Source organism: Macrobrachium nipponense, chromosome 20 (genome assembly GCF_015104395.2).
Source record: "Macrobrachium nipponense isolate FS-2020 chromosome 20, ASM1510439v2, whole genome shotgun sequence".
NCBI lineage: Eukaryota > Metazoa > Arthropoda > Malacostraca > Decapoda > Palaemonidae > Macrobrachium > Macrobrachium nipponense.
In genome coordinates this window covers 16,614,557-16,631,936 of record NC_061089.1, presented here as the reverse complement: position 1 = coordinate 16,631,936, position 17,380 = coordinate 16,614,557, and the positions used below count along the sequence as shown (strand labels likewise).

The 17,380-nt window shown below is 44.4% G+C and overlaps 1 protein-coding gene across 7 annotated transcripts in view; it reads right to left on the bottom strand.

The window, feature by feature from the left end:
* The window catches only part of LOC135222513 (zinc finger SWIM domain-containing protein 8 homolog), a 334,079-nt gene that overhangs the window by 140,129 nt on the left and 176,570 nt on the right, over positions 1–17,380 (bottom strand). For all 7 annotated transcript variants that reach the window (XM_064260601.1, XM_064260624.1, XM_064260617.1 and 4 more), the window contains exons 9-12: positions 13,291–14,405; positions 12,694–12,889; positions 3,730–3,878; positions 3,427–3,579 (exon numbers count right to left, since the gene is read on the bottom strand). In XM_064260601.1, coding sequence (XP_064116671.1) covers positions 3,427–3,579; positions 3,730–3,878; positions 12,694–12,889; positions 13,291–14,405 — 1,613 coding nt within the window. The remainder of the gene's footprint in view (positions 1–3,426; positions 3,580–3,729; positions 3,879–12,693; positions 12,890–13,290; positions 14,406–17,380) is intronic.

The window sequence follows — 17,380 nt, the reverse complement described above, 5'->3', positions numbered from 1 at the left end:
TTTTGATCTAGTACTAGTTCTATCGCTCTCTTGTCCCACATTTGTTCCACCATCGATCGAAGAGTATCCCTCAGCACAGGATCCTTGTACTTGGCTGTTAGTTCCCTTGGTATTGACGTTAGGGGAGGAGTGTTCAGGAAAGGGATACGATATCCCTTCCTTATTATAGCCAACGATGACGCGTCTGTGTTTATAAGTGTCCAGGCCTCCACAAATCCCAGGAGCCTGGCACCTACTGGTGCTTGGAGGAGAGAAGCTTCATTTTCCCTTTTTAAAGGGACGAAAGGCAGACCTACCTCTCTTCTCCGGAGCCTTCCTTCTTGCGGGAGGTCTGGAGGTCTGACCACCTCGAAAGGGCTGAACCGATGTACTCGGTCCTTTCTTGTCCGATGTAGAGGCAGGCTTCTTCTTCCTTGCTGACTGCGTTAGAAGATCCTGAGTCGCCTTCTCAGTTAATGAATGAGCAATGTCCTTCACCAACTGAGAAGGGAACAAAAAGTCAGACAAAGGCGAATACAGCAGCGCTGCCCTCTGAGCGTGGGAGACTGCCTTGGTTAAAAAGGCACCATATACCGTCCTCTTCTTTAGAAGACCTGCTCCAAACAAAGAGGAGATTTCAAAAGAGCCATCCTGTACCGCTTTGTCTATACAAGACAATATGCACAAAAGGGCTTCCGATTCGATTCCTTCCGAATCATGGGCTTTCTTGGACATCACCCCAAGGGACCAATCTAAGAAGTTGAAAACTTCCAATACATGAAAGAGTCCCTTGAGGAGATGGTCCAGTTCAGAAATGCCCCACGTAATCCGTGCCGAGTTGAGACCTTGTCGACGTGAAGCGTCAACTAAGGTCGAAAAGTCTGCTTCTGACGTAGACGGGAGAGCAATACCCATATTCTCTCCCGTCTGATACCAAATGCCTCTTTTACCAGCTAGTCTCGCTGGAGGCATGCAGAAGACCGTTCTTACTAAGTCCTTCTTAGACTTCATCCACGAGTCTAAGGATTGTACAGCCCTCTTCATTGAAATGGTGGGCTTCATTTTGAGAAAAGACGAAGACTTCTTCGTCTTAGCACTCGAAAACAGAGAGCGCGGAGAAGGAGGAGCGGCAGGAGTCAATTCGTCTCCATACTCCTCTAGAAGCAAGGCAGTCAAAACTTTATAGTTCGACAGTCCTTCTCTTCCTTGATATTCTTCATCCGAGTTTCCTTCCAACTCGGGATCTAAATGAGTCTCCGCTCCCACCTCTGTACGTTCCTCCTCTGGAGGAGACAAACTCCTAATAGGAGAGGGGCTAAGGGAATGATATTCTTTCCTCTTCCCCGCTTTAATAGCCTTGGAAGGCGCCAAAAGCTCAGGCTTCTCTCGATAAATAGAAGACGCTTCCCGCTTGGATGACGCTTCTCGTCCGCCAAGTGTCCTGGCTGACGCCTCCTGCTTACTTGGCTGCTGACGTCCGGATGACGCCTCGCGCCTGGAAGACGCTCCGCTCTCAAAAGGCGTCCTACTTGGCGCCAAAATATTGGTTGGAGCTTCACGTCTACCAACAGCTTTCAAAGACGCTTCATGTCTAAATGACGTCTCACGTCTCTCTGGCGTTACGAAACTTTCGTAAGCAACCGCTCTCGCTCTCGAACCCGAAGCTTCTGTAAGATGTTTAGAAGCTTCACGTCTGCATGACGCTTCTCGCTTAGCAGGGGAGAGAGGACGAGACTTCTTGATTGGAAGCGCAACGTCCTTCCTACGAGGCGCTAAAACTCCCACTAGAGAGGCCAGTTGCTCTTGAACTGCCATAATAATTCTCCTAGAAGCTTCTCCCACGTCAACTGCATGACGCCTTTCGTCATCAATCGGGGGAGAAGTAGGAAAGGGTACTTCTGCGTACTCGTCGGGTGACGCTGACGCCACCTTCGCCTTCTTAATAGAAGAGGGAGCGTCATCTGAGAAACGCTCTGGGCTCGAGTCAATTTCGGGCTCTTTCATATGACGCTTCAGAGGCCTCGATAAATTCGACTCCTTCCACCCTCGTTTAGGTGAGGGAGAGGGAGAGGATGAGAAACACTCACGAAGGACGCTTTTTCTAGAGCGCCCTTGAGCAGCCTGCCACGAAACAGAGCTAGCTGAAGGGACGTCTGACCGTTGGGGATTCCCCACGACCTCCTTAAGGCTTTCGACTTTCCTTCTCCTCTGGGCATGGGAGCTTGGAAGAGGTCTAGGCCTGGGAGCGTCGCAGGGACGATCAAACGCCCCCTCCACAACACTGGGGGAACTCACTTCACTGTAATGCTCACTTTCACTAGCCTTACCTTGTAAGTCCGCCATTTTGGACTTCATGTCTCGAATCGTAGCTTTCAGATCGGCGATTTCCGAGGCCGATTCCGAAAGTAACTTTGTGAATGAGAAACATAGGGAGAATCTAAATCAGTAGGATTAGAATTATCAGTAAAAGGCTCAATAGGCCTTGAACTCACACCTTTCAGACGTCTAACCCTATCCCTCTCTAACTTCTTCAAATAAGAAGTTAAAGTCTTCCACTCTTCTGCATTTAATCCCTCGCATTCATTACAAGTATTATTAGCAGAACACTGAAACCCCCTACATTTACGGCATACAGTGTGAGGATCAACCGAAGCTTTCGGTATCCTCACCCTGCAGCCTACATTCACACACATTCTCACACTCACATTTGAATCAGACATACTGAGAAAAATCCAAAAAGCAATTCCAAAAACAGTCCACAGTAGCGAATGCCAAAAACACGATCCAGATAAGTCACCAAAAAGCCGAGAAACGATGATCAAAGGATGAAATAAGAATCTAAGTCAGGAGGTAATAGCAACAATGTTGATACCACCGGCGACAGAGAAAATATGATAGAAAACGGGGATGGTTCCTAGTCCTGCTGCCCAGGGCAGGCCGGTAGATCACCTGACCTACCTGTAGCGAGTGGCGCGAAATTTGAATTTCTGTCGGGGACGACGGAGTCTTAGCTATGTATATATCTGACAGGTAAGTTGATTGTATGAAAATATCTGTTAATTATCTTGAAGAAAACCTTTGGTACCTGAAATGACAAATTTTTTTAATCAATTTGAATTTTTCATGGCTAAGAAACCTGAGGTCTTAACATTAGGATAATCTTCTAGTGCCAGCTGGAAATCTGGTAAAATTAATAAAAGAAAACCTGTGTAATCAAGGAACTATTGGTATCTGTGCTTCATCACGAGTTATGTAGGAGCTCCCACAATGCCTTGGGCATCCCTGTGAACACATCAGTTAGTACTTCCTTACCACATTTAAGAGAAGACCAATCATAAAATGCCAATTTGCAAGCCAACTCTTACTAAGTTTCCTCAACTTATAAAATATTTTGGCTAAAATCTTAACAATAGTGACAGCACTTAAATAAAGATGATCCAGCCTTACCTGACTAGGAGCATTGTTGACATAATATGTTGGCAAGGATGGAGCTTTGTACATCTGATGCACTTCTTTATCTAAAAGCTTGTCCATAATACGTGCCAATCGGTCTTGATCATCCTTGTAGTGGGTGAGGAGGGTCAATGCCAGTTCCCCTCTCTGTAAAGATAATTGTAAATTTGAAAAAATCTGAGTATAAAGAATAGCCACTCACCAACCACACAATATCAAATATCTACTGGAACCAATGTTTTCTGTCTGATATTACTTGCCATCATGCAACCAAAACAAATCCCATCTTCTGCTCACCTGTCTTCTAGTAGCTTCACAAAGAAGAGGATGATCAGCCTCTGAAACATTAGCTTTCATACCAATAGCTGCAACAGATGCATCAAAACCAAGAGCCTCATCCTGTGGCTGACGATAATTCTGGCCTCCTATAGAGCTTCTACTATTTCCTGGGAAGAATAATTTACATTGATATTAAGAATAACAGAATATTCAACCTTTTGTTAAAATATTTTTTAATTAAATTTCATATTCATACCCATTAAATAATCAACAGGAGAAAATAGTCTTTATTCCAAAATACAGGTAGGCGTCGAGCTACAACGGGGTTGGTTCCTGCATGCATGTTGGGAGTTAAATTTTGGCATAAATCAGTTTGCAATTCAGTCTTCAGGTATATATATAAGCTACCCCATAGCCTAACTCCTTTTACCTACAGCCTATCATGGTTTTATCACCATTAGTAAATTTTTATACAGTAATTTTCTTATCATTCTTTACAATATAATGATTACACTCATTTGTTTTACTTATAATTTAGTAAATATGACATTTTTATTATAAAATAAATTTTTAAATATACTTACCTGGCAGTTATATACATAGCTATATTCTCTGACGTCATGACGTCAGAAAATATAGCTATGTATATAACTGCCAGGTCAGTTACATATTTAAAATTGTCTATTTACATTGTAGTGTTCCCTTGGCATGAATTATACTGGGTGAGTATTGTGTCATTCATAGTGTACTGTAGACTACAGTACTAGTATATTGTTTTTAATAATTGCATCAAAAATATTTTATTGTAACCATTGATTTCTCATTTCGCACTGTAACATCACATAAACCTTGTGTATGTAACTTGACCTGTGTTTACATCTAGCGTACATGTGGCATTCTGCCCTATGCAGACATATATGTACCATGTAGTTTATAGTTTTTAGTTTTAACCATAAGAGCCAGGCTAAAAAATCAATATGCAGTTTCCAGGCCAGGTAAACTTTGAGGGGTGGCCAATTTAAGAAAAAACACATCAATGGAAAGAGGATGATATGCAAATGCACAAGCTGTAAGAAAAAAAATTAAGAAAAATTTTCCCTACATTTTACAAGTTGAAAATGATATTTTAATGATAAAATAAGGTTTCACATATACTTACCAAACAATTACATTAGCTGTACGCTTTCTTACCTGGCAGTCGAAAATTTAAATTACTGGCGGCGGTAGCGCCATTGTTCGTGTAGGTGATACAGACCCCGCCCACTTTCGGGAATACCTGGTACTGCTGAGCTAAAGACTTCAATTCATTGAGCCGCAACGTCCATCTGTGGGGAGGAGGGAGGGCTCTGATTATGTGATTGTTTGGTAAGTATATGTGAAACCTTATTTTATCATTAAAATATCATTTTCTCATAAGTGACTTACCAAACAATTACATTAGCTGACTCCACATTACCCGGAAGGTGGGTATATGGACAGCTTTCTGAATAAAAATAAGTCATGTGCTCACATTATATATAATGTCTGCAGTACCTTACCTTGTGGGAGAGCAGCTACAGGTAGATACTGCCTCTGGTCGGCGCTCTCATCACATGTAGGAGACGTGGGAGTAAAGGCCAGGGTTGTCCCTACTAATGGTGGGATTTTTGCAATCATGGAAGTTCACCGATGATTGACAAAAAACAACAATGATTTGCCCTTGCCCTGGGCGAAAAGACCAGATAAAAAAACCATACAAAAAACCATCACCTACACTAAAAACCACATGGTACCCTTAACCAGATATAAGGACTGGTGGGTACTTCAGGTACATGTACCCCCAGGCTTTCCACAAACTTGAAAGACCTCAAATTCAAGGCGAGGAGATAGTAGAGGGAAAAAACCGAGTCCCCCTATGCTTCCTCTCTCAGCGCCATTCCCCCTACTGACAACAGTCCCAATCTAAAGCAGTTTTTGTAAGTAGTTTCTACCTCCTTCAAATAATGAGATGCAAACACCGATTTCGACCTCCAGAACGTAGTTTGCATAATGGAGGATAGAGACATATTCTGTCTGAAAGCCAATGACATAGCTACTGCACGAATCTCATGCGTCTTCACTTTCAGCACCCTAAGAGCATGTTCCTGAGTTTGGGCATGCGCTTCTTGGATCAAACTCCTCAGGAAAAAGGACATTGCATTCTTTGAAAGAGGCCGAGACGGGTCTTTCACCGAGCACCAGAGTCGGCTCTCCTCTCCTCTCACGATTTCTGTCCTAGTCAGGTAGTGTCTGATGGCTCTGACCGGACACAATGCACGTTCCTCATCTTCCAACCCACTAAGTCCGTTAGGTTCTTTATCTTGAAAGAACGGGGCCAAGGATTCGAAGGATCCTCATTTTTAGCGAGAAAATCTGTTGCATAAGAGCAAACTGCATTGCCCTGGGCGAAGCCCACTTCCTTACTCATCGCCTGCAACTCATTTACTCTTCCCGCTGTGGCTAAGGCGACTAGGAATAGTGTCTTCCTAGTTACGTCTCTCAAGGTTGCAGAATTCAATGGTTTGAATTGGGGGCCATTGAGCCACCTTAAAACTATATCCAAGTTCCATTCCACTTTTACAGGCTTGTAAATCTTGGAGGAACTAAAGGATCTGGTCAGGTCACTGATGTCCTGATTTGATGAAATGTCGAGGCCTCTAAGCTTGAAAACCGATGAAAGCATGGCCCTATATCCTTTAATAGTTGAAGTGGCCAACTTCTTGGTGTCCCTCAGAAATAAAAAAAATTCTGCAATTTCTGTTATAGATGTCTCAGAAGAAGAGATGCTATGTCGTCTGCACCATGACCTAAAAACTCTCCACTTGGACTGGTAGAGCTAGGCAGAAGAGCTGCTTCTGCAGCTAGTAATAGCCTCTGACGCCCTTCGCGAAAACCCTTTTTGCTCTGACCAGGTTCCTGACAGTCTGAATCCTGTCAGGGCCAGAGCGGACAACCCTTGGTGATATCAGTTGAAATGGGGTTGTCTGAGAAGCGATGGATTTTGTGGAAGTAGTCTGGGAAAATCCACCAGCAGATTGAGAAGGTCCGGGAACTACTCTTTCCTGGGCCAGAATGGTGCCACTAGGGTCATTGTCACATTCTAGTGTGATTGAAGCTTGTTTAAGACCTCTCATCATCCCGAAGGGAGGAAAAGCGTAAACGTTCAGTCCTGTCCAATCTAGCAGCATCGCATCTGTTCTCCACGCTAGTGGTTCTGGAATCGGAGAACAAAAAAAGGGAAGGCAATTGTTCCTCGATGTGGCGAACAGATCTATTGATGGTCTTCCCCAAAGCTTCCAGAGGTCCTGACACACACTCTCGTTCAGAGTACATTCTGTTGTTAACACCTGATTTACCCGACTCAGTTCGTCTGCAAGTACGTTCATTCTCCCTTGCACGAATCTTGGAAAAAAGGTGATCCTCTTCTCGTTCGTCCAGGTGAGGAGATCTACAGCTATCTTGTTGAGAGAGAACAAGTGGGTCCCTCCTTGCTTCCGTACATATGACAACGCTGTGGTGTTGTCCGAGTAGACCGCTACGTTTCTTCCGGTGACTAAATGGTCGAACGCTTGTAGCCCTAAGAGGATGGCCTTCAATTCCTTCCCATTGATGTGCAAGGTCTTTTCTCGTTCTGTCCACAGACCTGACACTCTCTTGTCTCCTAGAAGAACTGCAGGTCGGGGTTCGACACGACTAGGGAGATTCCTTCTTGTAATCTTTCCCTCGAAAGCCACCAACAAAGATCCATCTTTATCTCTTCCGTCAGGGGGAAAACTAGTGAGTCCGACTGTGTCTTCTGAGACCAATTTGCTTTCAGGAAGAACTGAAGCGGCCTTATGTGTAGGCGTCCTAACCTGACAACTCTCCACTGAAGCCAGGGTCCCGAGTAGGCTCATCCATTCGAGCGCTGAGCAGGACAGGCGAACCAGAAATTGCTGGACTGTTGACAGGCAGGACTCTATCCTCTTCGGGGAGAGAAAAACACGAAAAGCTAGAGAGTCTAGTATCATCCCTAAATAGAGAATTCTCTGAGTTGGTATCAATTGGGACTTCTCCGTGTTTACTATGATACCGACTTGTTGTGTCCAAGTAAGTGTCTTCTCCAAGTCCTTCACACACTGACGCCTGGATCTGGCTCTCAGGAGCCAGTCGTCTAAGTAAAAAGCTGTGTTGATCCCCATCAAATGCAGCCACTTTCCCAGAGGAGCGAGAATCCGAGTAAATACTTGAGGAACTTCCTGGAGTCCTGATGGATGGGGACATGGAAGTATGTATCTTTCATGTCGAGAGATACCATCCAGTCGCCCGATTGGATGGCTGACATTACCGATCGACTGGTTTCCATTCGGAATTTCATCTTCCGGAAGAAGAGGTTCAGAGCGCTCACGTTCAACACAGGTCTCCATCCCCCTGATGCCTTGGGGACTATGAAGAGCCTGTTGTAAAATCCTGGGGAGTTCGTATCTATTACTTCCTCTATGGCCTCTTTGTTGATGAGCCCTTCTACTTCTTTGGCTAAAGACAAAACTCTTGTTGATCCTGTCGAGTATGCTGTCAAACAGACAGGTGTATTGTAGTGGTGGATCCTGCGTAAAAGGGATCACACATCCCTCTCGAAGCACCTGAATTACCCACTGTTCTGCTCCTCTTCGACTCCATTCCTCCCAGTAGTCGTGGAGCCTTGCCCCCATGGTGTGTGAAGGACCTTCCGATCATTTCTCTGTCTTAAAGGAAGGTTTCTTAGTAGACTTGGAGGTGGTTCGTAGATTTGTTCTTGGTCTCTGCTGCCACCTCGATTTACCTCCTCGAAAGGGATGTTTTTGCAGAGGAGAAGCTTTGGCTCCTGTTGCTGGAGGTTCCTTAGGTCTCCTCGCTGACTGAAAGAGAAGATCATTGGTGGACTTTTTCTCGAGGTCCGACAGCACGTTTAATGGTTTCTTCTGGAAACAGGTGAGATTTACTCAGGAGGGAGAACAACAAAGCCGATTTTTGGTTCGTGGTTACTCCTCGAGATGTGAAGGAGCACCACCGTTCTCTCTTCTTTAATACTCCCATAGTGAATAGGGCGGCCAATTCCCTTGAAACGTCTCTCACTGCCCTGTCCGCACAGGACAACACACTGAGCCAGTCGGCAGAAACATCCTCATCTAGAGACTGGCAATCTTCAATTTTTCTGGCTAGCTCTGCAATAGTCCAATCCAGAAAACTGAAGACTTCGATCAACTTGTATAAGTTCTTCACCAGGTGATCCAACTCTGGTGAAAAGAACAACACTTTGGCAGCCGAGAACGCTGCTCTTCTGTTTGAGTCCACAAGACCGGAGAAGTCTCCTTGGGAGGAGGCAGAAACTCCCAAAGAGGGAACTTCTCCTGTCGCATAAAACCTGTAGGTTTTATTCTGCAGCTTCGATGGAGGAAAAGCGAACGAAGCCTTGCCTGACTCCCTCTTCTTAGCAAGCCACTCTTCTACTTCCTTCAGTGCTTTCTTCGAGGACTGAGAAAGAACTAGTTTCAGTAACCCCGAAGGCGCTGATCTCCTATCCTTCACAAACATCGACGGAGGTGAAGAAGGCGAAGCAGGTTAAAAAAAATCCGGATAAGTCTGTAAAAGAAACCTTAACAGACTAGAATAAGCAGAAGAGGGCTTTGCATCCTGGTCTTGAGTTTCCTCTTCGGACAGGACGGCCGATACCCCGTCTTCCTCTTCCGTCTGGCTCGTTGTCTTCTTTAAAAAGACCATCAATTCTTGAAGTTGATGTTTAAAGGAACCCAAAGCGGAATCCTCTAGCAAGGGTTTGGCCTTCGCATCATCCTTAGGCGAAGACGAAGTCGTGGCTGTCGTACGGCTCTTCGAAAACGAACGACTGGGAGTCGAAACAACACGAGACATATGAGGCGAACGAGTCGAAGCAGCTCCAGGCGAATGAGACACACGAGTCGAAACAGCTCGAGAAGTATGAGGCGAACAGAACAAGTCCAAACTCCTCGAGGCGAATGAACTCCTATCGATACACAACGAGGCGAGGCAGTCTTGCAAGCGCACGAGCGCTGTGACGCACGTGAGCGTCTGACTCCGTCTGAAGTTACGCTATCCGAAGAGGACTGATGATCTTCCCGGAAAAACTGGTCAGGTGCGAAACTGCAGGAAGGTTGTGGACTCCAGTGCTCCTTGGATTTCTTAACAGGCGGCGACATCCCTCTCGAACGTTGGGCATGTCTCTTCAACGGACGCAACACTAAATCACACCACACTTTTCGCCTCGACACAGGCGGCTGCACTTCCGAGTCAGACGACAACTGCGCGTCACTTATATCTACGCCTTTCCAGCGACGTTTTCTGGACACTCGCGAGTCAACGGAGTCGGCGACTGACCGTGGGCAAACTCCCCCAGTCTCCCTTCGACCTTCGTCTAGGAGAACAGGGGGAATGGACAGCCGCCTCCTCGGACACGACACTGACACTTGGCCTACACTGGCCTTTTCACTTGACTTCTCTGCAAATGCACGAAACGACATACCCAAATCCATAACGGATTTTGCCAAGAACTCAAATTTCTTGTCCCTCTTGGACTCTAACAAGGAAATGGTGTTGGGATCGGAAACATGGGATACCTGGTCTGGAGTAATTAAAACTGAAGTTGGAGGACTATCAATAGGTGAAATATTCGATAAAAGTGGAGAAAATAGTGACGGCTTGTTTGCCTCTGAAGGCACGGGAGTTGTCTCTACTCTAGTTTTACTACCCGCTCTAAGAGCTGCTTTCCTTTTCCTATCTTTGTACATCTTATCCAAATGAGCTTGAAAAGTCTTCCAACCTTGTTCATCTAAACTACGGCACTCATCACAAGTTAATTCCTTGCTACAGCACTGACCCCTATATTTAACACATTTGGAGTGCGGATCGTAACATAGTTTAGCTAATCTAGTTTTGCAACCACTGCTGCAAAACCTAACTGAAGAAGAACTAGCATCAGACATCTTCGTAATAAGTCGTTAATAACTAGGCAGCTAACTGATGAAGCAAAATAGCCAACCAAGAAATTGTACATCACCAAAAAGAAAAAATCCACAATGGCGACGAAAGTCGACTGCAACACAAACCACTGGTGTTAACCCGTGGCCGGCAGAAAACGAATTGAAGACTTTAGCTCTGCAGTACCAGGTATTCCCGAAAGTGGGCGGGATCTGTATCACTTACACGAACAATGGCGCTACCGCCGCCAGGAATTTGAATTTTTGACTGCCAGGTAAGAAAGCGTACAGCTAATGTAATAGTTTGGTAAGTTACTTATGTGAAAATTACTATTCACAACCCCTTGTGGGACATCTTTTAAGAGACAATTGTTAACTTTACGTGAGACATCTTTTAAGAGACAATTGTTAACTTTACCAAGTCATATGTGTTTTTTCTAATAAATTAATTTATTTTATTTTATAAAAATATAATTGCTGCTCATACAATATCAAAATGTATAATTACTAAGATCAGTGACAAATTCTGAGTACTATAGTATTTGTTGTTAAATATTTACGTAAATTTATTGAAATCGAAAATACAGTAACTTTTTTGGATAATACATGTCTTTTCTTATATTTCTTTGCATAATTGCAATTACAACTGACATATTATCATAAAAGATAAAACTAAAGCCAACAGCAACCCCTGGGGATATTTATTAGCAAATAAATAAAAAGACGTCATGGGAGGAAGAGAAACGAAACATGTCCCCTTGAAGTCAAGGTCACAACTGTGTCTCTCATGAGCCACCCACTTGATCTGAGCTAGTCTAAAAGTTGCCATTAGTGAATTTATGGGCTATAGCAGTAATGGAAATTCTCCCCTGCCAGATTACTTCAAATCGATGGTGAATAATATTGATGCTCACCATGAGTGGGTCCGTCCACCACCCTAAGGGGTCTATCCATTAAGGGTTAACTGGGTATTATACTTATAAATTTCAAGTACATATAAGAATATATCACTGTTAATATTACGTATAATCCATTTCACGATTTAATTTTCCAGTTCATCTCAATATTTTGTAACTTGTCCAATATTTATATCTATATATATTTCATGTTTCAATGGTACATTGGTTGGATGGATTATGGAATTTAGGGCATAGCCCAAGCACTGGGACCTATAAGATCATTCAGCGCTGAAATGAAAGTATGGCTAGATGGAAAAATGAGAAATGAAATGAAAATGATAAACTGATGACAATCCTGCACTTGAACAGGACTATACATCAGCAAAGGCCATTTTACTCTCCCCCCAGCATTCCGATCATCCTAAGTTATGAAAGATCGTTTTGGCCAGGGGGCCAATGGTACATTGGTAAGCCAGTGGTAACTGCACCCAACATAAAATCAGTTTAACCTTATTTCTGCTTTTTCTGATGAATATCGCACAGTAGTACTGGAGAGTACTATTATTGATCTCCAGTTTGATCTCAACCAATTTCCATTTCAGCATATAATGTTACAAAACATTATGCATTTTAACTGGATAAATGTCAAACTTAGTCAATCTTTCCAACCTAGCCATACATTATTACATTTATAACTGTATGATCATATGCCATGCTGAATATACATGTCAGATACTGTGTGGCCTGCTTTACATGTACTGCTGTTCCTGATACTCGTTAAGTGCTGCCCACTGCACAATGTTTCACAAATTTTTATTTTTATTTTTTTCTATTTTCATCAATTGCTATTGTCAAGAATGCAGATTGTCTTCAGTAGCACCTGTTATAAGTCGACGCCTATCTGTACCAAAACTCAGGAAGCATGTTGCAAGTACTAGAAGCATTACAGAATGGATAAAAAATGTACTTACACAAAAAATATTGTGACAATGTTTACTATATCTTTGCCAGAAAGTAAATAATTTTTCTTGTACTAACTGCTGTACATCCTAAAGATATTTCATATACAATGCATTAAAATTCCTAGAACTCACCAGCAATGACTAGAGCATCAAAGAGAAAGGAGGCCAGCATAAGGGGTAAGAGAGCCTCTCCTCGTGTCTTTAATTGTCCAGAGCGGATTTTCTCAGCCTTATCTCTTATTACAGCTAATTCTAAGGGGCCGAGTGGTAACCGTTTCAAAAGAGACACCAGATCACTTTCTTGGTTGGCCAACTTCACCTCCAAAGGCTAAGGAATAGGAAAAAATTTTTTTTAAATGGACTCCAGCTAATATACACAAAGTGCACGACAATTCAAGTTTTTACACCTATTTAGTAATGAAATATAAATCAAACAATCATGCTGAACAATACAAGGAACAATTTGCTTTTCAGAAAGCAAGACCTATATTTATAACCATCCTAACATAAATTGGAATTCTATTAAAATTTACGACAATACTACTGACTTCATCAACATAAAGACATTAAAAGAAAATGCCATAAAAGTAAAGTGATCTTTATGAAACTTCTTCAATTCTTAGCATAATTTTCATAATGGCTCTTGGCAATACTAGTTACTATTATTTTATTTATAAAATATACATAATAGGAGAATCCTGGACAACCTGTAATAACTTCATTTCTTACCTTGGTAGAAGCTGGTGGCCTAGCCATTTCCAGACCAAACATGGCTACCTGGAATGCTAGATGGGTATTATCAGGGTTTTCTGCCAACACAGTGCAGAGAAAGGCACATTTTCCCAGGGTAGCAGAGGCTAAGCATGTCAGCTGATGACATGCAGGATTGACCTTTTTGCGCTTCCCTTTGCTGGGTGGTGGGGGTAACTCCACCATAAGATTTGGAGGGTTCATTAGCAATTCGCGCGCTAGTTGTACTGCAAGTCCTGAGGCCTCTTGTAAATGTCCATGAGCATGGAGTCCCTCAGCACGAGCAAATAAGATTTCTAAAGGATCTTCCAATTTCTTCAGATTACTAAATATCTCGGATCCTCTTTCATCACTACCACCCTCCCCTACACTAACTGCGTCCCCAACAGCATTGGAATTATTAAGATACATATCAGAATCATCAACCCCACGTTGCTCTCTAGGCCGCTGGCCTCGGCTACCTCCTCGACTTCTAAGATTTCTGGGCGGATCAGCTATACCTGACCAATCTGAGTCAGCACCGCCTTCATCGGGGGAAGACTTGTCACGGTCATCTCTTGACTGGCCAAGGGCTGCTACAAGACCAAGGGTTGGCATGGGCCGCTCTTCTCTTGAGCTCTGACGGGAAACTTGACCAGAATCCACTTGCTCAGGGGACCTCTGGTCTGGAGGAGAATCACTATCTCTACCAAGGTCATTGTCACAAAATCCTTCACTACTAACACTACTACTTCTATGGCCACTGTATCTGGGACCAGGTAAAACACCACTAGCAGCTAAATTATCATGGTCAGCCACGTTTCCAGGACTGATAAGCAAACGACGTTCAGCCGAGCGTTTTGGTCCTGCATGTGAGGTGGGATTTCTGGGGTGTGGAGCAGAGATGGGAGCTGCTTGAGATTCATGGCGAGAGTCATGTCTAAAGCACATCACGGGGCAATAGTAACGTGAAGTAGTTTGAGAGTATGTGACCCCTGGTAGCGGATAGTCACTCCAATCTAAAAAACAAGCTTCTATAGACGGTTTAAATCCAGGGAATACATCACTATCAGTGCCTCTTTTGTTACTCCCAGTGGTGCCTCCACTTGCTGCTTCTGTAACAGATAACAATGCTATTAATATGAAACATTTATGCTATATTTTATATCACTTAAAAATAAAAGCCATTCAACCCTGTTACAGTAATCATAAACTGCCATATTCAATGTAACAGCCCAAGTCACATTATCTGGACAGGGTGAAAAGCTTCAACAGTCAGGAAAATGTGGGCATGCATGTGTAGACTGAATATGGTCAACATCCCTCAAGCAAATAACTCTCAGCAAAGGAATTGGTATCATGGAGGAAGAAGCCTTATCAGACAAAAACTTTACATTTGACAGCCATGATACCATGCAAATATATCACTAACATAAAACCAGATAATCAGATTTGAAGAAATTTTAAGTGAGAAAATGATTCAAGGATTGCTTTGTCTTTTTTTTTAAACAGCTAAGGTGCTGTATCCATCAGAAAATGAGGGTATCAAAACTTCAAAGGAATAAACAAATAAGAAACACTACACAGTATAAGTTTTACCTTACACTCTATTACCCAAAATAACAAATTGTCGAAAGTTTTATTTTTCCTAACTATACAAACCTGAGGTCCTTTAACAATAGGAATATAACTTGCGGCAGCTGGAACCGGTCGTAAGCTTCAAACAAGGGAGTTCGGTAGTTAACTGCTTGTCCGACAGTCAGCGCATCGTGCGACTGGGAGGTGAAGAATCACTTTGCTTTAGTTTCAGGAAAAAACAGAGTGAGGGGTGGCATGAGGTGGGACTATGTGTAAAGGACCTCAGGTTTGTATAGTTAGGAAAAATACAATTTTCAATAAATTGTTATTTGTTCCGATACGTAATACAAACTATCGGTCCTTTAACAATAGGAAGACTCACTTCTTGGTGGGTGGAATGAGTCAATGAACAGACCAGTGTTCGTCCAACCTTGGTTCTCTCCCTGGCTGTAAGAGCAGAGGGAGGGATCCTAGCTTCTGCCCAATGATCGGGGTATGCACCGCAGGATCAATGGTCAGACCTCTGGACCCAAGTAATAAGAGGGAGGCCAGCATACCTCTTAAAACTAGCAAGCAAGAACTTGTTCCTATTGCAAGAGCCAATATGAAGTCATGGGTTTGTCTCTTGTTGGCTTCCACTCTCCCCCCCCCCCCCCCACTCTTGTTGGGGGGAGTGGTGGATAATCACTCCTATCCCTAATGAAAGGGATAGGATGGAGCTCGGTCGAGTAGCTTACCTGCATTGGTCTCCTATTCCAGCGTGATGACGACCGCGTCCCTCTGCCCACAGGTAGAGGGGGAGAAAAAGATGAGGAAGAGAAGCCAGTCACACACTCATTCACTCATCCAATCATGCAGTCACACAAGGATGTGATGCTGTTCTGTCCGCTCGGGTGCTGGGTAAGCTACACAACCTGTTGAGCAGCCACCACGGGTCCCAAGGAAAAAGTGGCCAAGGACCTGCGGGCTATATCCTGAAGGTAGACGGAGGTGAAGGTGGTCTGGTTGGTCCGGACCCCTGCCTTCAGGACCTGCGCCATGGAGTTCTTGCAGAACGCAAGGGAAGGACCAATGCCTCTGACTTCGTGGGCTCTCGGACGAAGGGTACGGATGTCGTCGCTACCATCAGCTTCGTACGCCCTCCTGATCACCTCACGAAGCCAGAAAGAGTGTTCTTGGATACTTCTTTCTTGGTCACCCCGGTGCTAACGAAGAGGCGTCGACACTCAGCCTGAGGTGCCAAGTTCTCTTCAGATAGCGCCGTAGCGCCCTCACAGGACAAAGCAGCATCTCATCCGCATCGTTGTCGGTGAAGTCCATTAGGGAGGGGATTGTGAATGACTCTAACCGGTCATCAGGGACCGAAGGATTCTGAGTCTTCGCTACGAAGTTCGGGACGAAATCAAGCGTCACAGATCCCCTCCCCTGGAATGCTTAACGTCGAAGAAAAGACCATGAAGTTCCAATACTCTCTTTGCCGATGCCAGGGCCAGCAAGAAGAGGGTCTTGAGGGTCAGATCCCTGTCTGATGACTCTCGGAGTGGCTCGAAGGGACTTCGAGTTAGACTCCTAAGGACGAGAGTCACATCCCACCCCGGGGGCCTGAGTTCCCTGGGTGGGCAAGACCTCTCGAAGCTCCTCATTAGAAAGGAAATCTCGAACAAGTTCGAGATATCCACTCCCCTCAGGGCCAAGGCGGCCCTGTATCCTTTGACTGTGGGGACGGAGAGGAGCTTCTCTCGGCGAAGAAAAACGAGGAAATCCGCTACCTGATGAAGAGTGGCTCTGAGAGGAGATAGACCCTGTTACAACACCAACCACAAAAGATGGCCCACTTCCCCTGGTACACAGCTGCAGAGGACTGTCTGATGTACCCAGCCATCACTGTTGCTACTCGGCGAGAAAAGCCTCTCGCTCGCAAGAGATGGTGGATAACACCCAGCCGTGAAGACGAAGGGACTGGACTGACTGGTGATACCGTTCCACGTGTGGCTGGCAGAGGAGTTTGTGCAGAGGGGGAATCTCTCTCGGTGCTTCCGCAAGCAGAGCCAGCAGGTCCGGATACAAAATGGCACCAGGATCATCCGGAGATTCGGGGTGACCAGCGCTCTGCTGATTACCTTGCGAATCAGGCAGAACGGGGGTGAAGAGGTTGTCCCATGGGTGTTGAAGAGCGTCCTCTGCAGCTGTCCATGGGTCCGGCACAGCAGAGTAGAAAACCTGAATTTTATACATTCAACTTACCTGTCAGATATATACATAACTATTGACTCCGTCGCGCCAACAGAATTTCGAATTTCGCGCACACGCTACAGGTAGGTCAGGTGATCCACCGCGCCGCCGCTGGGTGGCAGGAATAGGAACCATTCCCGTTTTCCATCAGATTTTTTCTGTCGGCCATACTGGCAACATCGTTGTTGGTATCTCCGGCTGCATTTCGTTTTTGGATACAATTGATCATCGTTTTGGACCCTTTGGTGACGTATTTGGATCATTGTACTGGCATACGCTT